The sequence below is a fragment of the Squalius cephalus genome (assembly GCF_949319135.1).
Source record: "Squalius cephalus genome assembly, chromosome: 5".
NCBI lineage: Eukaryota > Metazoa > Chordata > Actinopteri > Cypriniformes > Leuciscidae > Squalius > Squalius cephalus.
This window is the reverse complement of record NC_137126.1, coordinates 44,638,314-44,662,009: the sequence shown is the minus strand read 5'-3', so window position 1 is coordinate 44,662,009 and position 23,696 is coordinate 44,638,314. Positions and strand designations below refer to the sequence as shown.

General features: G+C 36.2%; 2 protein-coding genes across 3 annotated transcripts; both read right to left on the bottom strand.

Annotated features, from left to right (window-relative positions):
• Positions 1 to 4,285: 4,285 nt before the first annotated feature.
• On the bottom strand, positions 4,286 to 9,045 carry LOC307159256 (RING finger protein 225). The gene is made up of 2 exons (XM_079872517.1): positions 8,794 to 9,045; positions 4,286 to 6,205 (listed from the first exon to the last, which is right to left on the bottom strand). The coding sequence occupies exon 2, from the start codon at positions 6,147 to 6,149 to the stop codon at positions 5,577 to 5,579; it is 573 nt and encodes a 190-aa protein (XP_079728643.1). The 5' UTR covers positions 6,150 to 6,205; positions 8,794 to 9,045; the 3' UTR covers positions 4,286 to 5,576.
• Positions 8,804 to 23,237, bottom strand: wdr31 (WD repeat domain 31). 2 transcript variants are annotated; one of them, XM_079872510.1, is made up of 11 exons: positions 22,973 to 23,237; positions 22,306 to 22,437; positions 22,094 to 22,217; positions 20,424 to 20,498; positions 18,799 to 18,823; positions 18,345 to 18,489; positions 18,162 to 18,262; positions 17,155 to 17,222; positions 15,927 to 16,068; positions 15,681 to 15,843; positions 8,804 to 13,472 (listed from the first exon to the last, which is right to left on the bottom strand). In XM_079872510.1, the coding sequence occupies exons 3-11, from the start codon at positions 22,099 to 22,101 to the stop codon at positions 13,312 to 13,314; spliced, it is 888 nt and encodes a 295-aa protein (XP_079728636.1). In that variant the 5' UTR covers positions 22,102 to 22,217; positions 22,306 to 22,437; positions 22,973 to 23,237; the 3' UTR covers positions 8,804 to 13,311. The 2 variants fall into 2 exon arrangements, with proteins under 2 accessions (XP_079728636.1, XP_079728635.1); XM_079872509.1 differs by lacking the exon at positions 18,799 to 18,823 and having other exon boundaries at positions 8,805 to 13,472.
• Between the last annotated feature and the right edge of the window lie 459 nt (positions 23,238 to 23,696).

The window sequence follows — 23,696 nt, the reverse complement described above, 5'->3', positions numbered from 1 at the left end:
GTAATGTATTGACTGAATATTTAAATTGTATTAATGTTGAACAATAAAAGTTACATAGTGTACCTTTAATCAATAAAAATACATTTCTCAATAGAGAAAATAAAGGCTTTTTTTATTACACGGAAACCTCTCAGTTGTAATGTTGTTGTAAGGTAAATATAAAGGTACTGGCTGTGGGAAATATTATAGCACTTGGATATCAATAAACTCTTTATGTTTGGTGTGCCACAGATGATTACAGCGACTCTCATACTCACACAATACAGAAATTCACACGTGCACTCAACACGACCTTCACAAAAACAAAGATAAGGAACAGATAAAACTCTTGCCAGTTCCCACGAAGGATGAAGGACACACACACACACACACACACACACACACACACACACACACACACACACACACACACACACACACACACACACACACACACACACTCTTTTGTCAAAATCTCTTTCTTCACCAGTAACATGTTCAAAGCAAAAGCACAATTGTGCATTGTAGTTCACATGCTGTACAAAAGCACAAGAATAGTCTCACAAACATGACTGCTGTAATCCGGTCTGGGTGCAGTCTTTGTGCCAGTTTAAACATCATCTGGTGTATATATGTTAGCACTAGCTGCGACAATACATAGGCAGAGATGTGTCACATCAGCGTGACACTGCATTGTGACATCAATCGCCCAAACTGTCTGGAAGAATCAGTGGTGAATCAATCTAACCCAACATTTACCTTCATACGGTACATTAAAAATCATCTCACTGTACAATCAAACCGTCTCTAGAGCAGAACTGGTAATGTCTGATCCAAATCCACACAGAAACAACCGGCACACCTTGTAATCAGTCCAGGCTGTAACATTTATTTTAAGAACAGATTTGTCTGTAACACTTTACAATAAGGTAAAAATTTTTTAACAATAGTTAACTGCATTATTTAACATGAACAATGAACAATGCTTCTATAGCATGTAAAGCCCTATTATGTCTTATTGAAGCTTGTTTCCACCACAGAATAAACTATTTTTCCTACAATTGTGAGCTTATATCTTGCAATTGTGAGAAATAAAGTCAGAACTGCAAGATATAAACTTGCAAAGGAAAAGTCAGAATTGTGAGATAAAAAGTTTTATTCTGTGAAATCATTTTATTCTAAAATCAAACATAATGCACCATGTTATAGCCTTTTTTTTTTTTTTAAATTAACCAACTTTAACAAAGATGGCTAATAATAAACTCTGTAAATGTTACTCATTGTTAGTTTATGTAAGCAAATGCATTCACTAATGTTAACAAAAGAGACCTTATCAAGACTTTGTGATCATGCAGACTGCTATTTTTAGATCTTTGCATAGCATAGGCTACTGATGTATTGATTTCAAAATTCAGAAAAAGTCCGGATCTTTCAGTAGTGCAAAGTTTCACTTTACTTCCTTCTACAATTTTTCATCACATCCGTGAGCTGAAGTCACTAAAGTTACATAGAAATGTATTTCCCCATTTCTGAGGTTTCACGAGGTGGATGGCACAGTGCACTCATGTTTTCACTGGTTTGTTTGGTTTTGTCAGCCATACAAGGCTAGAGAGCCAGAGGGGGGCAGCTTGACGTGCTCTGGTACTTTTCCATTGCGTAAAACCATTCATTATGAAGCGCGGTGAAGTTCGGGCCAGATTAGTGAATGAACTCTGTCGAGAAGGCGCCATCTGGTGGACGTGCGGGGCAGTGGCGGCTCGATACCAGACTTTCAGTTTTCCATTTCTACATGACTCTGAAAAACTTTGATAATGCAATCTGACTGATAAATCTGATAAAACAATATGACTTTAATAGCTGTGTTGGTATGAGAAACAGAAATAATTAATGAACATTGTAAACACGCATAGCCTATGTAAAAAAAAAACAAAAAAAAACAACAACATTATGTAGGGTAGGCCTAATATGACAAAATGTGTCTCAAATTACGCAATATACGCTTATATACTCACTATGTATACTATGTGTATTAATTTTGTAAGCGCTGCATCCCAATTCCTAGCTTAGGCTACTTATACTGTAGGCTACTATACCTTAAAAGTGTGTAGCCTAGTTTGTGTGTGTGTGTGTGTGTGTGAAGAAAAATACAGTTTTGAGTGAGTAGCATAGAAAATACTGGCCTGTGGCCTAATTATGTCATACAGCCGCACTAGTGCATGTCACCGTTTAACTGCCCTGTCAATCATCTTGTCACAGAACAATCTCGAATCCTCCACATTTAATTTAATTTAATTTCCTACCGTTTCGGAGAGAAATATAGAAGCACGTTGATCTGCCAGCACTGGGTAGGAGAACTCTCTTCATGTGTTTTCATTTTGGATAATGATGCATTTACAAGTTACTGAACTAACGTATCTTTACAAAAGTTCACAATGCTGTTGCAGATGAAACATAATGTGGATAACATTGAATAAGTATCTTTTCGTCAGGTTAGACTGATTATTAATCACTCAAACACCTTTATCTAAAGTTTAAACCTTTGAACTTAACCGTCGGAAACGCACATCCGCCGTGTTTGTAGTTTTTAAACTCCTTGTAGTTCTAATCGAACCCTAGAATCGAATCGAACCCGTTCGAGTGTGCAAACCAGACTCAAACCAGAAAAAGTAGACCATCTGGGTATCTTTGGAATACTCATTTCAACATCCTACGATTTGGGACACACTAATTCTAATTTCGAATACTATTTAGGACGGATAGTAGCCTATGCGAATTGGGACGCAGCGCAGCAAAGGTTATTTTGTCATTCAACGTTGGAGTCTGATAGCTCCTCACCCTCATGTAATTAAAATGGCGACAGTTGAGTGCATGGCTGCATCCGAAATCACATAATTCCCTACTATATAGGTGAAAAACAGTATGTGGCAAAAGAAGTAGCCTATGTCAGAATTCACAAGCTATCCGGATGACCTACTACTTCCAGCATGTATCCCATGAGGCCACGGGAGAGGGATCACATGACAATGACAACATGGCGGATGTAGTACATCCAAATTACATTCATTCTACACACATTCATACTATATAGAACATACTTTTTTAGCCGTTGTGAAGTAATTACTTATTCAAAATAAGTACCTACTCAAGAGAGTATGCGATTTAAGACTTAAGACCAAATATATATATTTTTTTTCCTTAAGTCCAATTTTTATGCCCTCCCCTCGCTAACTTCCCTGTGTCTCATTCACTCAGATGTATGTCATTGCTTACATTGCACGAGTGCCTACTAGTGGCGAAACCCTTGAAATGTTTAAATGGAACGCACTAAGCCCTTGGAATCTGCAATGGATCTTTATTATTTACAGTTTTTTCCTTATTAAATTTATTTTACGCAGCATTCTATAGGTCTGTATGTATGCTTGGGCTGTTGGAGAAAATATACAAAAAAAACTACACAAATGAAAATAATAACAAAACAATAAACTATAACAGTCAGCTTAAGGTAGCCACAAGTATTAAATTTAGTTAAATAACTCCAATATCATTCACTAGAGTTGTGTGGGGTGTGGGTAAATTAAGCATGATCTGTCATGGTGCATTGTGGTCTATGGATCTGCCTGAAGTGTAGGCTACATGTTGAGTAGACTCACTCCCTCTGTCATAATCGAGGAGTCGAGGGTCTGTCCAAATAAACTTGCCTCATCCACTTGACGAAGTTGAATGAACTTCAAAATGGTGGTGGGGATTCCCATTCCCTGGAGGGTCAGTGCTTAGGGAAGTTCACAAGTGTAAGCCTATGTCTACAAGTGGAGTTAAACGCAGCCCACGAAGTTTCCAACAAGTGCGTCATCTGGGTATTTTTAAAATGTACTTTTTCTATTTGGGATTTTCAGTGTGAAAACCCTACTCACACTATAAAACAAAACGTCATTGGTGCAGAAGTATAGGCTACGAATTGGGACTCACCTATTGTGTACAGTTTTTGCCTTTTCTTTTTTCTTCTTCTTTTTTTATTGTGTGGAAATGTGTGTGGCTTTAATTTAATGTTACCAATACTTTGGCAATGCAAAGTCTTTCATCATGGCAATAAAGCTAAATCTAATTCAATACATAAGGAGTTCAGTTCAGTGAGCAGAAAAAAAGTCAATAAAGCAAGAAAAGACCTCTATACAGAGAACATTCAGAAATAACGTCTTCCTTAATGGGAACGTTAGAAAAACGTTATTAGAACATATTTTTTTGTTAGCTGGGATGATTGCCGATAAAAAGTATAGTTTTAAAACTTACACTACCAGTCAAAAGTTTTGGATCAGTAAGATTTTTAATGTTTTTTCAAATGTTTTTTCACAGTCTTTTCTGATCACCAAGGCTGCATTTATTTGATACAAAAAAATTGATTACAATTTAAAACAGGTGTTTTCTATGTGAATAGGCTATATAGTAAAGTGTAATTTTTCCTGTGATCAAAGCTGAATTTTCAGCATCATTACTCCAGTCTTCAGTGTCACATGATCCTTCAGAAATCATTCTAATATGATGATTTGATGCTCAAAAAACATTCATTATTATTAGTGTTGAAAACCGTTATTCACATTTTTATTTCAGGATTCTTTGATGAATATAAAGTTCAGAAGAACAGCATTTATCTGAAATCGAAAGCTTTTGTAACATTAAACACTACCATTCAAAAGTTTGGGGTCAGTGAGAGTTTTTATTTTATTTTTTGGAAGAAATCAATACTTTTATTCATCAAGGATGAATTCAATTGATCAAAATTTACAGCATTTATAATGTTACAAAAGATTCTGTTTCAAATAAATGCTGTTCTTTTGAATTTTCTATTCATCAAAGAATCCTGAAATAAAAATTTTTTTACACAACTGTTTTCAAGATTGATAATAATAATGAATGTTTTTTGAGCATCAAATCCGCATATTAGAATGATTTCTGAAGGATCATGTGACACTGAAGACTGGAGTAATGATGCTGAAAATTCAGCTTTGATCACAGGAATAAATTACATTTTAAAATATATTAAAATAGAAAACAGTTATTATAAATTGTCATAATATTTAACAGTATTACTGTTTTTTTTTTTTTTAACCAAATGGTAGTGCAAATAGCGGGAGAGAGAGAAATTAATGTGAATAAAAAAAAAAACAGTTATAATATAACATACATTTTAAAATATAATATGTATTTAAACCATACATTATCAAAAACCATGTAGTACCATAGTCATTACCATTATCAGTGTGCATGACCCTCCCATATGATATTTTGTAAGGTGCAGTTATGAGTGCCTTAAACATTTTTTTTGCACACACACACAAAAAAAAACCTACAAAAAGTATCATATGGTATACTGTAAAGTAGTCTACCACAGTATTTTTAAGGGACATGAATAAAAAGACACAAGGTGCCATAGTGTTTTGCACATGTACCATGGTAGTAGGGCCTACCATCTAAATACCATGGTAGCTTCACAGTACTTTTTTCACATCCACTGTCCTTCTCAGCTGTCAAATATAGCAGTAGACTTCCATGATGAGAGGGACAGTTTGATTTGCATATGGAAACATTCAAAAATATGCTCGTCATGTTGAACCAATTTTGAAGATGACGATCGCAATGATGATAATGACCATCATTATGGCCACCGCACTCATGAGAAAAGCTTTGCACAGTGGCGAGCGCAGTATGGTGATCAGCACAGACCTCTCTCTGGCCGAGGCGCGCTCCTCTCCTGCTGGGTTCACGACGTCCAGACTCTGGCTGATGGTGTGTGTTAGAACCGGGGCAGAGCTGGGCACTCTCTTCACCTGCAGTTTGCCTTTGTTGCGATTAAAACGGATGCTGTAGACGTGCTGCATGGCAGCCGGGAGGTAGGACAGCACCGTGGAGTCATTCGCAAGCTTGGGAAGACCCAAGTCTGGTAATGGGGTGTAGGCACGGCACAGCGGGCACTGGATGGTGTTGGGTTGGGCGGACTTCACGTTCATCCGCGCTAGGCACTCCAGGCAGAAGGTGTGCTTGCATTCCAGTACCTTAGGGGTGTTGAAGACGTTGTTGAACTGGCAGAAACAGATGGCGCACTCCAGATCGGGCAGCTCGCCCTCATCCGCGTCTGGTTTGTAGGGGTCACGGAGGTCGTTCGGGTCAGGCTCCATGACAGAGGGGGGAGGTGAGAGAGAGGGAAGTCAAAGGGCATCTTCAAGGTTCAAGTCTGGAGGAGAACAAGAAAAGTTTTGTTTCATGGATTTCTCTTGTATTTTCTACCACCACCCATAGAAGAAAACAAAAAAAAAACTGGCATTATACACTATGAATATTGTTGGCTCTGTGACTAATTGCTTATGTTCCTCTTTTGTCAGTGACTTTGGATAAAAGCGCCAGGCAAATGCATGAATGTAAAAAAAAAACTGGCATTGTACACTATGCATATTGTCTCCTATTTGACTATTGTCTTGCTTATGTTCTTCTATTGAAGTTGCTTTGGATAAAAGCTCCTGCAAAAAAAAAAACTGGCATATACACAACGGAAATATATCCTTTGCATTAAAGCGCCTGTCGAATGCATAAATGTAAAATAATAATAAAAACATAAATAAAACTCCCATTGTACACTATGAATATTGTCGACTTTGACACATCGCTTATGGCCTTCTATTGGAAGATGCTTTGGATAAAAACGTCTGTAAAAGTACACTATGAATACTGTTGACATATACTCTGACATATGCCTTCTATTGGAAGTTGCTTCGGAAAAAGTGTCTGCTAAAGAAAATTCATTAATTAATAAAAAAAAATAAAAAAAATAGTGGCATTGTACACAATGAATATTGTTGGCTCTTTGACACATTATTACTTATGTTCTTCTGTTTGAAGTTGCTTTGGATAAAAGCGTCTGCAAAATAAAAAATACAAATACAATCTGTTGTGAATTGCTTATGTTCCTCTGCTGTAAGTTGCTTTAGATAAAAACATCTGCTAAATGCATAAATGTAAATGTTAAAATAATCAAATAAAATGACATCTTTGAGATTTATGAGCCCTGCATATGGTCATCATGTGTTTTGTATGTCAGTGTATTCCACACCAGGCTTTTTAGGCCGGGCTAGCACGGCTTTCATACTCAACCAGTGGAAATAACATGTACTGGTTGACCAAGGTGCAGATTTGAGAACGTAGTACGATTGGTTGACAGACTTGTTTGTTGTTCTACCCACGCTGACCTGTTCTCAATAACAGATTTGCCTTGGAAATGATTATAGGTCTCCATCAAAGAACGGCTCAAAATATGCAAAGCGGCAGAAGGGTGTCCCATTACTGACACCCATAATGCAGATAGAAAGGATTGGGTTACTTCATTAGAGGTCCACTTAGCCTCAACTGATCATATAGTTTACATTTATGATGCCAGTATAGTCAAATATGGTGCGTTTAAATGTAGCTGAATGTTTCAGCGTTTACCTACAATTTGTGTCTTACTCTACAGACATATATAATTGAGTGGGTTTCTAATGGATTTGAGAGGATTGCTGCATAGTGTAAAATGCAAATAAAAAGCAGATAATCTATTGCCTTAGTTTGGCGTGCACATAGACTGGACAAATAGACTTAGGCCTGGTTCCATAGACAAGGCTTAGATTAATCCAGGATTAGGCCTTAATTCAAATAGGGCATTTAAGAAGCTTTTATAAACGGGCCTTAAAAAAACATCACTGGTGTTATTTGGTACTTCAGACAAAACAATGGCACTGACACATTTCGTGCTCAAACATGCATTTTAGTCTGAGACTAGGCTTAAGCCTTGAAACCAGGGGTAAGACAGTTTCCATTATCTACATCTTCAATCATCAAATGTTGAATATCTGATTTCAGATAACATACCTGAAAGTTATGACTGAAGGCATAAGATGCATAACATAACTATAGAACCAATTCTTAATGCGCATGTGACCGCCATCAGCGTTTATCACAGGTTCGCGTTTAAAGTCTGTGTAGAGAGAATGGTGTCGTCTTAGCGGCCCCTAATTTAATAACAAATGATCGTTGCGACGGAAGCGAATCAATCAAAACTGACTTTAACTGGAAAATAACTTTATTAAAGAGCCGCTGTGAAGCCAAAACAATCTCTGTTGCCTTAAATTATACGTTTATCTCTGTAAAGCTGCTTTGAAACAATCTACATTGTTAAAAGCGCTGTATAAATGAAGATGACTTGATGACTCAAACGTCCTTGTTGGTCTACAAGTTTGACGGCATGACCGTCAAAAAGTTTTAACCCCAACAACTCCGGTGTTTTTGCATTTCAATGGTTGATTAATAAACTACTGGCTTTGAGCCATATATTTTGCTTGACTATTATCAAGTCGAGGAAAACGTTAGAGCCACTCTTATGTGTTAATATCACCAGTTCTACTTGGTATAAAGACAGTAGACATAAAAAATACAATGAAACACTTTATTTTGATGGTCCCTTTAGAACACTCTGTAGAAGTAACTTTGCAACTACATGTCAACTGACTCTCATTAGAGTATTAGTAGACTGTCTGCTTAATATCTGAATGTCACTTTATTTTGATGGTCCTCCAACAGACATTCTACTGACAATAAGTAACTTTGCAAGTACATGTCAACTTATTCTAACCCTAACCCAACTAATACTCTACAAACGCTCTAATGAGAGTTAGTAAACATGTAGGTGCAACATCACTTATAGTCAACAGAAAGTGCTGAAGCGACCATCAAAATAAAGTGAAACCAAAAACACAAATATATTACACGAAATGTAGATTCACAACTACTCACTCATCTTCTGGAAAGATGTCTCTTCTTTTTTTTGTCTTGTTCTGGATGTCGAGGCTGTACTTTGTGTCTTTGTTGCCTTTCAGAGAGAATGAGATGTGTCGGTGTCTCTCTTTCTCTCTTTGGACATCTACCACAGTTCTCCTGACATGTTTTACATAGAAAAACAAAACACCAAGAGTCACTACCACTTTTTGTCTTCTCGCTCAGCTCTCTTTCTTAGTCTCTCTCTACCACTGTGCTGTAAAGAATGGCAGCATTTGAATACTGGAGCAGCAGCAGGAGGAAATACACAGTCAGTAGTCAAATACAGCCGTCAGAGTAAACTCTACAACCATGACCTGAAAGACAGAAACAAAGAGGGATTAGAGAATACATACCTGATCTGAAGAATGAAGTGAAGAAAAGCCTTCCATCTTTACTTCACGGAAGAGCATATTTTTTAAATTACCTTTAAAAAAAAAAAAAAAAAAAAAAAAGGACTGTGACAGTATGACTGGTGACAATGGTTTTTCAAAAGAACATGTTGGTACATGTTTAAAAGTACAGTGGTAGTAGCATGTTAGTATTTTAAAATAATAATTCATAATAAAAGTGTTTATAAAAGTATAAATGCACTGCCCAGCAAAAAAAAAAAAAAAAAAAAGTCACTGTTTGGATTTAAATAGGCAAAGGAGTCTATGATTGGATCATTATTGCAGTGATTATTATGTTTCAAGCATGTGATATGTTTGGAAAGAGTTCTTCTAACACTAATTGATGGAGTGTGTAGCTTTTCATTACTAATACAACCATGTATGAGAACACATCATGGCCATTTTCCAGGATGACAATGTAAATATTCACCAGGCTCACATTGTGAAAGAATGGGTGGGAGTCCAAAGCTTAAATTCATTGAAAGTGTATTGGGATGTGCTGGAGGAGACTTTACAGAGTGCTGGACTCTTGCATTGTCAATATAAGATCTTGAGCAAAAACGGATGCACCTCTTGATGGAAATAAATGTTGTGATGTTTTTCCATCAATAGGTGCATACATTTTTTGGCAGTACAGTAGCATGAATAGAGTACAGAGTACGCCGCGAGTAGCTCCTTTACTCTCAATCACAATACCATCCCCTATTACCAATTCACCTACTTATTGTGGACTGTTTCACAAGAGTTTAACTTGGATATTCTATAAGCTTTTCACTTTTATTTTGCCTCTGTCCGAACCTCTTTAGAGTGTGAAGCAGCCATCAAAATCAAAATGTGTTTACTTTTACAAAACACAATTAAGTTGTTCAGTGAAACCATTGGAAATCTTTTCTTTGTAATGTTGTCAGTTAAATTAAGTTGAAAGAGAATTAACAAATCACATGTTCTTAAATTTTATTGCATTTTACCAAATGTCCCAACGTTTCTGGATTTGGGGTTGTATATAACCGACTAATTATGATCAAATAAAATATATTATGAGCTGTTAATAAATATCATGGTACTATCTTTTGATATGGTTTTGTAAATGAAAAATGAAAAATGTTCGTATTACATATTTTATCAACAGCAAAGATCAAGCTACACGTATTCCATGTCCTGTTGTGTCTGTATGCAAACAAAGAGCCAAAAAAAGGACTCTTCTCATTGAACTGAAATAATTTATCACATAATGTGCAAATACATTAACATTTCCTTCAAATTGATATCTCGACACCACAGAATTTACATAATAGTCAAATAAACACATCAGTGTAACCTTCACATCCTTCTGTGTCATTAAAACAACATGACACAGTATGGACAGTCCTTTCCGCTGTTTGCTCATCTGCCGTTATATAGTGGTTGAAAAAAGTATTTGGACACTTTAAAATGCATGAATGTCTTGAAATTTCATCAGACAACAAACGATAATGTGATGAGCTACAACCTGTTATTTTACACTACTTAAAATGAGATAAAAACTAAATAAAATACCAGCTAAAAAAGCCTCAGAAATGCAGTTTGTTTTGAGAAAAGCGCTACTCTTAAAAATAAAGGGTTTTCACAGCAATGCCATAGAAGAACCATTCTGGGTTCCTCAAAGAACCTTTTAGCACTGAGAAAACAATGAGTAAAATTTACTTCATTTAAGATTTTGCACGGATATCTTTTAAGTAAATTTCACATATGGAATTAAGAAAAATCTACTGTACTTAACTAAGTTAAGTAAAATCAACAAAGAAAATAAGTTACTTTAACTTGGCCAGTTACATTTTGTTTTAATTGAGTAATTTCTACTTTGTTGAAGTTTAGTGCATTTTATTCAAGCATTATCACACTGAATTAAGACATGCTTTTGAAGTGTATTATTTACTTAGAACATCAAAGTAAACAATACAGTAGATATGACAACATATCTACAGATTAGAAGTAATGTGGTACCCACCCGAACACAGAGATCGCAACACAATAACGGTAACATTCGTTGGATAATTTTTGAGTATGAATATATGATTGAGTGGAAAATTAACTTCAGATGTCACAAAACAGCAAGTTGCCTAACAAAAGCAACGATAAAACAGTGTAAATACAGCTGGAAAACAGAGAAAAATGCAACATTATTATTCATGTCAGAAAGTTGAGTAGGTTTCACTTAGTTTTATAATATAATAATATAAGCATAAATTGAGAACTAATATAAAATTTAAATTTTTTGGGGGTAAATTCTTGCCTGAACTAACTTATTCACGCATATTAACTTATAACATTTGTTTTTTTCTGTAGTATTTACTTCACCACAGAATCTTTTTTTTTTTTTTTACAATAAAAGATATACAAACCATATTTTCATTTGAAAAATCTGAAAATTGTTCTGATAAAAATAACCTTTTTTGCAATTTTCATGGATGTCAAAGGTTCTTTATGGAACCATATTTGCCAATAAAGAACCTTTATTTTTAAGAGTGCAGCAACATTTATTTGATATTTTGCAACTAAGGCAATGACATTCAGGCAGTTTTAAGTGTGATTTAAGTGTAAAAATACTCTGGGACCACTGTGCATTATGTAGAAATAAAAGAATACATAAATCAAAAACTCTTTGGTTGACATGTTTGTAAAAAAAAACCTTCAAAACAAGGACATTTTTTAAATCCAGATGGAATCAACACTGCCGGTGTTGGCAAGACAGTATTCGCTGGAAGAAGCTGCAATATTATTTTTATTCTAGAAGTATAGTAGTAATATTAAAGGAGAAATATTAAAAACAACAACAACAACAACAACAACAACAACAAAAAAAAAAAAATTGCATCACTGATTTTCATTGACTTCACATTCTCCATTGTCTGGCCACTTGTCTCTGGAAGAATATTGAGATCTGCCGTTTTTGTATTTAATTCTCTAAATGGTCACATCATCTCATAACCGGCTTCAGGAAATACAAGAGCTGAATGTTTACAGAAATGTTTACAGTAAATGTGTGTGTCTGTAAACTCTAGTAGCTTCTCTGTGAAAAATGATTCAGTTTCTGGCTCATGCCAAACCCTGAGTCTGTGTATATGTAACTGTGAATATGTGTGTATGAGAAAGAGAGAGAGAGCATGAGATTTTAGATCCTTCTATGCATGACTTTAGCAGTGAACCATTTTGAGCCATTACCTAGTGCAAATAAAAGTTCTCCATCAGGGGTGTAAAAGTACAGAGAAATTGTACTCAGGGTCTGGCCCAGCGTCTATATAAGATCGTGGTTGCACAGTATGTGTACTTACAGTGTACTTACCTAAGAAAGTACTGGGTAATATAAGCTAACTACATGGGTTAAGGTTAGGTTTCGGGGTAAGTTCAGGATTAGTGCCCAGTTATTACCCAGTTATTGTAATTAATAAGTATAGAACAGTAATAGGCAACAGGACTGTAAAATAAAGTGCTACCAAGATGGTTTGCGATTGTGATATAAGCCAAACTCTAAATAATACTTTAGCATTTAATGAAGTACAATTACTCCGGTAATTTACACCCCAGGACTCCAATAACATATTCAAGCATATTCAGCAACCAAGCAGAAGTGGAGTGGCATTTCATTGCCTATATATGTTTACACAATCACTCACACACACACACACACACACACACCAAACAGACAAAACAGCACCTATCTTATCTCATAGTTGTATTTGGAAATGGAGAAAAATTCCCATACGGTAAATCATCCCTGCCGGTAGGGTGTTTTACAGCGACCCAGTCTCTTTCCTTTAGGGAAGTTGATTACTTTTTTATATCCTTTAATGGCTCATGCAGTCAAGTGATCATACACTACATGGCCAAAAACATGCGGACAATGTTGGAGCATGGATGCAGGGATTTGCTCCCATTTAGACACGAGCAGATTGCATGGATTCATGCTTGATTTTATGCTCCTGTTAGTAACAGATGTGGCTGAAATGTCCAAGCTGTTTAGAATAGGGTGTCCACATACTTTTGTCAACGCAGTGTACATTTTGATTTCCAGGAGTTCCAGTTATTAAAGTTGTTGGTTTTATCTTCCAGGAGGTCCAGATGGAAGTCAGAAGCGAGCCACTTCAGCGAGGCTGGGCACTGTTGCCTGATCCAGATGCAGCTGGTGCAGTCCTGTGTTAAAACTGGCACACAGGAGACTGCTGGAGTCACACGGAGCCAGAGACACCAACGGCCCTGAACCGTCCAGCGTTAATGTGTACAAACATGCTGAGGAGACAAGAATCAAACCATGTGGATCTGACTCAGTTTTTTGTGATTATTCCACCAGACATTTTTAGGAAAAAATATTTGTTGTCGAAAAAAGCATGAATACGCTAAATGTAATGTGTTTACTGTTGCCTTTGACAGTGGCTATGTTACCAACCACCTATTTTTGCGCACATTTGGGATATATATAAAAAAATGGCAATGCAAAGATGCGCATAAACTCTAAAAATGTACGTAAAAAAAACGTATGCACTCAAGTGAGGCGGATAAATGTTTTATTTTATAAGAATAAGAACACATTTACTGAAATCCCTCGAAGCTCAACAAAAGACAGCGGACTAACCAGTGGACCGATTTCACAAATTTCGTTTCATATGTGCTCTCTGTGAGACGCAAAAAAAGAGCCACAGTGGTTTCCCCGATTGCAGCAACTCACATTTTATTACAGATATTTTGCACCAGTTTCCCGGAAAGTGCTGATTTTGTTCTCTTGAACACATGGGATGGAAACGCTGCTTTATTCGCAAGTTCCAATTCTGTTCATAAGTTAAATTCGCAACTATGGATGGAAAAATAGCTAGTGTTGTTTAAAAATATATATATATTTGGGAAACAGGGAACCATTTGCATTTAAATTCCACAAGTCATGAAAAACCTGAAATTCAAAAAGTTCAAAACAGCATTTATTTTGAAATAGATAACATATTTGAAATATCTTTACTGTAACTTTTGATCAATTTAATGCATCCTTTCTGTTTCTTAAAAAATATATAAATTTAATTATTCTAAGACTTTATACTTAGAAAGAACTTTATTGCCAAGAATGCTTGTTTTGGTGACAGAAGAAGCTTCCTGTACACAGAGACAATAACAGTACACAAATAGTAAAATAAAAAAAATAACGATATATGTGAATTAGATAAACAAATGTGTGTGTGTGTATATATATATATATATATATATATATATATATATATCTCTCTCTATAAATTACAGAAACGTCTGTCTGTCTGTGTGTGTGTGTGTGTGTGTGTCTGTCTGTCTGTCTGTGTGTCTGTTAACCACATATCTCTCGAACCGTTAGTCCGATGGATTTCAAACTTGACAGGTGTCTCGCTACGGTCACGAGTAAGTGCAGTGCCAAGTTTGACGTTGTTTGGATGAGAAATGCTAAAGATATCGTTAAATATATCATTTTTATAAGGTTGTGGTTTAAAAATAAACATTCTGACATTAGAGAGTTGTTTCGGTCAAAGAAGCCCCAAGAAGGTTGTGGTTTAAAAATAAACATTCTGACAATCTGTCAGCTACACTGTTTACTTCTGAATATTATAGTTTGGTTCCAAAACGTGATAAATCCATTTTGATTAATTGGAGTAAAATTGTGTTTTCTTTACCAAGAAACCAACAATTACTAAACACACACAAAAACTGATTTTGCACGGGCACTTTGCACTGCTCCCTGAATCGACACGCTTATTCATTTGTGGATGTTTACTGAATCTGTAAGTCAGCTATGCTGTTTACTTCTGAATATTATATTTCATTCTGGTGCGCTTAACGTTATCGCTACTGTAAGTAGCCTATGCTATTCACCAACTAAACATATCCTATTCAATGCGTTCACAGTCTCTTTCACGGGCATCATTTGTAGTGGCCTATACACAAACTGTTTGCTCAAGCATAGCGTTTTCTCGGAGTTCACTGTGTGCTTTCTACCATGCACAAAAAAAAATGTCACTGAACTTTTGCTGTGTAATTGTAACAATGAGCACTCAAACACACCAAACCAACAATTACTAAAAACACACACAAAAACTGATTTTGCACGGGCATTTTTTGCACTAGTATATATAAAAACAAAAAAAGACTAATTTGTATGTACATGACGTGTACATTTACAAATAGAATAGAATTACCAGGGAACATCAATGCATTATGTATACTAAATCATTTTTATTTTGATTACTAAGTTAATTAATATGTGGCATTTTATAAAATATTTATATTAATTTAAATATATGCCAGCCAAAGGTGATGGGCTTCCCCAGCTGAGTTTGAGTCCTCTTACAGTTTCTTTTTCATCTACCTAAACATCTTGGACAGTTTTTTGACTTGACTTCCAAAAACAGGAAGCTGGCTTAACCCACTGGCTAATCCTCTTGTTTGTTTAAAAAACAGAACAGTGCATGTGTGTGTGTGTGTTACCTGCAGTGTTCTGATCCCATATTTTGACTGAGCTGTCATACGATGAGGACGCCACGAGGGCAGGACACCCGGGACGGGGAGGCACAAACACGCAGCACGCTGTGGTCTGCAGGTGTCCTCTGTATTCGGCCACCTTACAGCCGGGCTGTCTGAGGTCCCACAGCTACACACAAGCATAAACACAAAAACAGATAAACTTAAGAACACGTACAGCTGTGCCCTGGCAGTATCCACACACACACTCACCGTGGCCTCGCAACCCTGCCCACCGAAACCGTTGCTGGACGACAGCAGGTGGTAACAGTTGGAGCTGATGTCACAGTGTGTCTGAATGTACTGCTTTGCTGGAAACGTGTTAGTCACGTGCCAGGTACGACTATCCCACACCCTGAGACGGACAACACACATCAACACACATTTTAGTTATATAGCATATATTTTCACACACACATTTTTTCAAAGAAGCTTTACATCAAAATCATGATGTTTGTAATTACAGTCGTATTTATGAGATTTGAGCTGTGCAACAATATATGGTTACACTTTATTTTAATGGTCCACTTTAGACATTCTACTAACTATAAGTAACTTTGCGACTTCATGTCAACTAACTCTCATTAGAGTATAAGTAGACTGTTAGGTTAGAGTTAGGATTAGAAGGATAAGTTGACATGTAGTTGCAAAGTTATTTATAGTCTGTTAAGGGAGCATTAAAATAAAGTTAGCAGATATAAAGCAGACAGTCTACTAATACTCTAACAAGAGTCAGTTGATATATAGTTGAAAAAAGTTACTTATAGTTAGAAGAATGTCTAAAGTGGATCATTGAAATAATGTGTTACCCAATATAGTTTACATTTTGCGATGATACAATAAATCAAGCTGTTGAGATTTGCTATATAATAACTATATATCACTTTACATGAGTATAATAAAATAATTCTTATGCATTTATTAATATTAGTTAATGTTAATTTCAACATTTGCTAATACATGATTCATGTCAAATCAAAAGTTGTATCTGTTGATATTTAACGGACATGAACTAACGATGAACATTTGTATTTTACTAATTAACAAAGATTAAAAATACCGTCTCTAATAAATTACTCATTGTTAGTTAATTGTAGTTAATGCATTACCTAAAGTTAACTAATGGAACCTTATTGTAAATGAACAGATGTATTTTTGTAATGATCAGTTCAATTTTAATAATTAACATTAACTAAAGATTAAAAAAATGCTATAGCAAATTAATTGCTCATTATTAGATAATTTTGTGTTAACCAAAGGAAACTTTTTGTAAAGTGTTACTGATATACTATACGTCCAGCTTTATATTTAGAGCTTTGTGATTATATAGTTGTTACAGCTTGTTATTTGTTTTTGTAAATATTTCCAGAGAAAAACCTCTCTGCAAACAATGACTGTACACCGTTGTAATGGATCATATGACATATCACGATCTTCTGACCTGATAGTTTTGTCTTCTGAGGTTTGGACAATAGATGTGCTTCCTGGTACCCAGCACACATGTGTCACCTGAACAGAGTGTAACACACATTCATTTTCAGTGGCTAACAATTATTAGACAAACAATGCACATGTGGTAATGCGTTCGCGAAGTGGTTACCATGTCTCAAGACTTGTTCAGAAGTTTTAATTCAAGACATTTGACAGGGTTTTGTCCTAAAAATGCTCTTGTGTGCAGGACTAATTTCTTACACATCTCATCCCAAACTGCCGTTGCTAATACCAAAATGTAATTGTAGAGCTAGTAACAGAGGCTTGAGGCATTGATATGCAGACTAATGCAGTTATTGGAGAGAGTTTGATAGATGAATTACCTGCATCTATGTGTCTTTCAATGGTGTTCGGCAGCAGCGTCTCTACTAATAGCGAAGCTGTAAGTTTAACTGCTTCAAAAACAGCGACGTTACTACAGTACCTTGCTACTGAGAAATCTCATGTAGTTTTGCAGATGCTGAACTATTTTACTGATTAAGTTGCAGGGCAGCGCTAACAACAAGTTTTTGTGCGCCTGAATGTTTCCGTCTGTGCTGAATGTGTGCATTTGCATTGGAGAAAGCGGGAGAAAGAGAGCGTGTCCATAGATAATGAAACATAATTCTGTTGAAAAAAACATGAGAAATAATTTGTCATTTTTATATCCTATTGTTTGTTATATTTATTTGCTTGGTCAGTGGTCATTGTGGGTTTTGATTAATTTGCTTTTATAAAAGGACCTTTTAAAATGCTGAAATCATTTGGCGAAGTGATATGGAACTGTTATGTGATCAAACCTGCCTGGAACTACTTTAGCTGTGCATTTACTAGAAAATAACTGCACACCTTAGAACGTTCTTCAACCAATCAGAATTAAGCATTCAACAGCCCCATAGTATAACTAATATATAATACATGCACATGAATATTTAAAAAATAAATATTAGTCAATTTTTGAAGACTGGCTTTTCTAACCAAGTTGCGCGAGATGGTGTTTCTCTGCAGACATTCTCCCGACTCAATGTCCCAGAGGCACATGGAGTTATCACGAGAGCCCGTGCACAGCTTTGTGCCATCTACAAGACAAAAAAAAAAACACATTGCAGGATCGTGTTTAATTTGTGAACGTTGCGTGTTATCATTTGAGCATTTGTTCACCTGGGCTGACCGCTACACCGTTAACTACGAGTTCATGGCCACAAAACTCCTGGATGGGTTCTGTATCTCGACCCAAATCCCACATCAGCACCATCTTATCCCGGGACGCACTGAAGATTAAGGAACTTCCTTTGAGACAACACAACTAAAGGAAAACAGAGAGATGTATACTGTTAATATATACAAAAACACACTTATTCATTGCTTCATCTCTATGTGTGCAAAATATATAAAGGTGCAAAATATATAAAAGGTACACTATGTAACTTTTTTTGTTCAAAATTAACAAAATTTAAATCATACATTATTATTTAATAAAACATAATGAGTCAATACATCATCAATCCTTCTTCCAAAATGTGTTTTTGTCTTACCATTATTCACTTTGGTAAGCCAATTATAAGTGTTTATTTTAGACCTGTCGGATGGTTTTTGTGGGAAATTGCGTACGTACGTCACTCATGTGTGTCTCGTCATATCTGTAAATAAAGAAAAGTTACTCCTTCTTTGACGTGTGTATGGTGTGGTAGTGGCATAAGTTCGTTTTCACAACACACAAAAAAGGTTGCCGAAAAGTGCAGAACAGAGGAGAGTCTGCTGGCAAAAAGAGAACATGACAGAGCTCGTAATAAAACAAGAACCAACATTGGCTTGGCTTTTCCGAGATGCCATTTTTATTACTCAACAGGTAAGGTATTTACAGATAAATGGCCATATGTAGCTCTCTAACAGAGTGTATTGTAAAGCATTAGCCTATCTATTGTGAAGGTTAAAGGGATAGTTCACTTTGAAATTAAATTTTGGTATGTTTTAGCTTACCTCAAGGGCATCCAAGATGTAGGTGTCTTTGTTTCCGCAGTAGTTTCAATTTTGATATTTTTAGGTCAAACCGTTCTTGTCTGTCAGTCATATAATGCAGGTCTATGGTCACTATCTGAAAGAGCATGCACAGAGTCCAAATTAAACAATTCCCCATTGTAAGTACACATTGATGGCCTAAGACACGAAACGAGCGGTTTGTGTGAGAAAACGAACCGTATTTATATCGTTTTTACCTCTTGTACACAACCACGTCCAAGTGATCTGAGGGCGCGCGCGCTTCCGGCGCTTTCTTCTTCTTGTTTTTTTTTTTACGGCGGATCGCAAACAAATATGTGTATTACCGCCACCTATCTCAGAAATGGACCATTGACACTTTCCTATACTTCTTTACCCTATCAACCAACATAAATTCCCCTTATTTACCCGTAGAGAGGCTTCATAGAATTTCATCCGGCGCTGCGGAAAAATGTCCATTTCCCCCCCATGACAGGAAAAAAAACCCTCATTTAATTCCGCCGCTTTCCGGTGCTTGGGCAGCGCGCACACGTCACACACCAGGAAGCGCGCGCGCCCTCAGATCACTTGGACGTGGTTTTATACAAGAGGTAAAAACGATATAAATACTGTTCGTTTTCTCACACAAACCGCTCGTTTCGTGTCCTAGGCCATCAATGTGTACTTACGATGGGGAATTGTTTAACTTGGACTTCTCTGTACATGCTCTTTCAGATAGTGACCATAGACCTGCATTATATGACTGACAGACAAGAACGGTTTGACCTAAAAATATCAAAATTGAAACTACTGCGGAAACAAAGACACCTACATCTTGGATGCCCTTGAGGTAAGCTAAAACATACCAAAATTTAATTTCAAAGTGAACTATCCCTTTAATTTCATTATGGTTGTTGTAACGCTGTGCTGGAATTTATTCTCAAGAAAGTAACGTGTCTATTAACGGGTAAAGATACAGTAATGTCTTCTGCTAGTCAGCTTGAGATCATTTCCATCTAAACTGGTTAAATCTCTGAATGTTTTATGAGCAGTATGACCAAAACAGACTGAAGTTCTTCTGCCAAAAGCATGCGGTTTTCTTTTTTAACCACTAGAGGGCCAAAAGTTACATAGTGTACCTTTAAACAAAATCTGTTTTGTTTATTTTTATTCCACCATTGAAAATGGTTCCAAAACCAGCAAAAGCAGGACCCGGCATTGCTCGCTGAATCTAATTAGAAAGATTTACTGTAGTTTTATTACCTTTGTAATCTCTCTGCTATGGCCCGGGAATGATTTACACAGTTTTCCAGCCTTCCAGTCATAGACAACAACAGCCTGACCAAAAAACAACAACACAAATCATATTAATATGCATATTTCAATCAAACTTTGAACAAGATATTATGACGATTATTGCCAGTTTGTGTAAAGCCTTAAATGTGGAGCATGTAATTCCTAGTGGCACCAACCTGATCTAAAATGTAGCTAGATTTTTAAATTTTTACATGCTTAATGTTGTCTGACGTTGCTATGATGTTCAAAATTGGTTTAGGCATGTTGCTATGGTGTTCCAGGTGGTTGCTAGGTACTAAGACAGATCATGTATCAACCCAAAGAGGTGTAAATTTTGAAAATTTTATATGTTTTAAAATGTAGGCCTAATTTATTCCTGTGATGTAAAGCTGAATTTTCAGCATCTTTACTCCAGTCTTCAGTGTCACATGATCCTTCAGAAATCCTTCTAATATGATGATTTGCTTCTCGATAAACATTTCTGATTATTATCAATGTTTAAAACAGTGGTGCTGCTTCATTTTTTTTTCTGTGTGGATACAGTAGCAATTTTTTATGATTCTTTGATGAATAGAAAGTTCAAAAGAACAGCATTTTAAAAACAGAAATCTATTGTAACATTATAAATGCCTTTCCTGTCACTTTTGATCAATTTAATGTGTCCTTGCTGAATAAAAGTATTAATTTCTTTCAAAGAAAAGAAAATCTTACTGAACCCAACCCACCCTTTTTAATAGTAGTGTATTTCAATGAAAGATTGATTTGACACATTCTTTTATTATGTGAGAACAAAGAATGTGAGTCACGGGAGACATGACGCTATAGCACACTGTAGGAAACTTAAACGTCAGGAACAACAGTCAAAAATAGTTATGATGACAGTCACAATGTCAATATACAAATATATCTGACCACAGACCATGCATGCTGCCTTTGACCAATCAGAATCACGTATTCCACAGAGCTGTAATAATCAAGATTTAAAGGTTTGTTCAAGTTACTATGAGCAATAAAGCACCACTAATGATGCTTTACAAACATACATTGAGAACTTAACATTTTTTACGTCATTTAATTTATGTTTTGATAGTAACTAAAGAGTTTACAGTACATTAGTAAGGGTTAGTTCATTTACACCAGTGTTATTTTAGTATTAATTCATTCATTTTCAGTGTAAGTTTTAGTCATTTCACTATGCACTTTTGTAAATATTTAAATTATTCTCTTCAATTATAATTTTTATTTAAGTACTTCAACTTAGTAAATTGTCATCTAATATTTTATTTAAGCTAACAAATACTTTGTACAAATACATTTTTTTTTTAATAGATTAATTTTCAATAACACAGACTACACTAATGGTTCACTTTGCCGCAGAGTTTTATAACACTACGGTGTAATTTAGCAGGTCCTTTAAAGAAAAACAAAAGATAAAATGCTTTGAAATTCATTTCATTCAGTTGTAACCGCTTTACTATCAGTCAGCAACAGTAAAACCAACAAAGCAAAGCAGTGAAAGGTCAATTGTTTTTGCATTTCCAATGGGTGCTGATTCAATAACTTCACCTTTGACGTCCAACACCGCTACACTCGTTACTCTCAAAACCTCCCTCCTATTCAACGCTTCTCCAGCTCACCTGGTCATGCCCCCCTGACGCGCAGAGGTCAGAGGTCAGGCTGACGACACAGTTGATGGCATCTGTGTGAGCGGGTTCGTACTGCACTACCTGTGGGACAAGTGCAGTCTCCCCCTCTTTGACCCTGTCAAGGTGATAACAACAACAGAGCCTCAATGACCACAAACTCATCACAAGCATCCGTCAAATCATTATTGCTCGTCATATCTCACTTGTAAAGGTCTGAGCGCCGCCGGAACTTGCTCTGTAGTTTCCCCATGTTTGTATGGGTGTCCGATCGCCTGATATCAGGAGGACTCTCTCATCTCCCCACGTCGCAAGCCATCTACAGACTCTTTGGGGATCTGAGAGAATTGCAGTTTTTTACATGTTGATGAAGACATCAGTCCCTGGCAACCTCACAAGGGAGCTATTAGCTGCCAAGAACAGATGCTGATGTTGTCTCTAGCATAAGCTGGTAATCAGTTATGTATTGGACTCAGTTATGTATGGGCACAGCTTGCATGTGAGAGCTACAGGAAGACAGGGAGGGCGACCTGAATCCTATTAAGTGCATTAGTTCCTCATCGCATTAGGTAACAAGAAAGATGCAATATGGCAATATTTGGACAAACCAATATCCCCAGTAGACATCTTCTGCAATAAACCTTCATATGAAATGAAACAGCAATATGCAGATATTTACATATAGGTATATCTATCTATATATAGGTGCCAGTGCACAATGCATTGCTCATTTGAAGGCAAACCAGCAAGCACTGCATGACATACATGCAAGATCGCTGCCTTTTAACCCATGCATCTACTATGAAACTACATTAGACACACGGAGACGCGATTTAAATTCAGTGAAGTTCGCGAGGACAAAACTAAACTTACCGTCCCGTGCCGTAAGACGATTATCCGGGTTTCCCAATCAGTGTGCCGGTGTTATTGTGAATGCCTCGCATGTGCGTGTGTGTGTGTGATGTCGGAGATATTTGAAATTACGTGAACGAAGGATTTATCGCGCATCGTGATCCGTTTCGGCAGTAAATCTTCCGCGGCTCCTCGAGTTCAGCTTCTCAATCTCCATGGCGTGAGCGACGCTTTCGCTGTTACCAGGCGCACGAGATCACGTGAGCACACAGGGGACGGGGCTTCAGGTCACATGGACTGTCTGAATAAAAGAATTACTACTATTCATTTATATACAACAAAACAAGCAATAAAATAAACAGAAAACGAAAATAAACTAAAAAAACAAACAAACAAAAAAACATTATATTATTCCAAATTATTATTATTATTTTTTACATTTTATCAACACGGGAAACAGTTACAAAAACGCCTACATCCATACACAGTATATGCACAATAATGGAACAGAAATATCTCTTAGAAATATAATATTACATAAAAAAATTTCAACGACAAATATGTCTTCAAAACCTTACAGTTTTTTTTTTTTTTTTTATATAGAAATTAAAGAATCATAAAAAAATATTTAAGTCAGAGGAAAGCAATCTCATATTACAGTTTTTCTCGATTGCTTAAACACTATAACCAGGCTATTGAACTAAAATTTCAAAACCATAACGCCATTTATCAAAAAGCACACCCA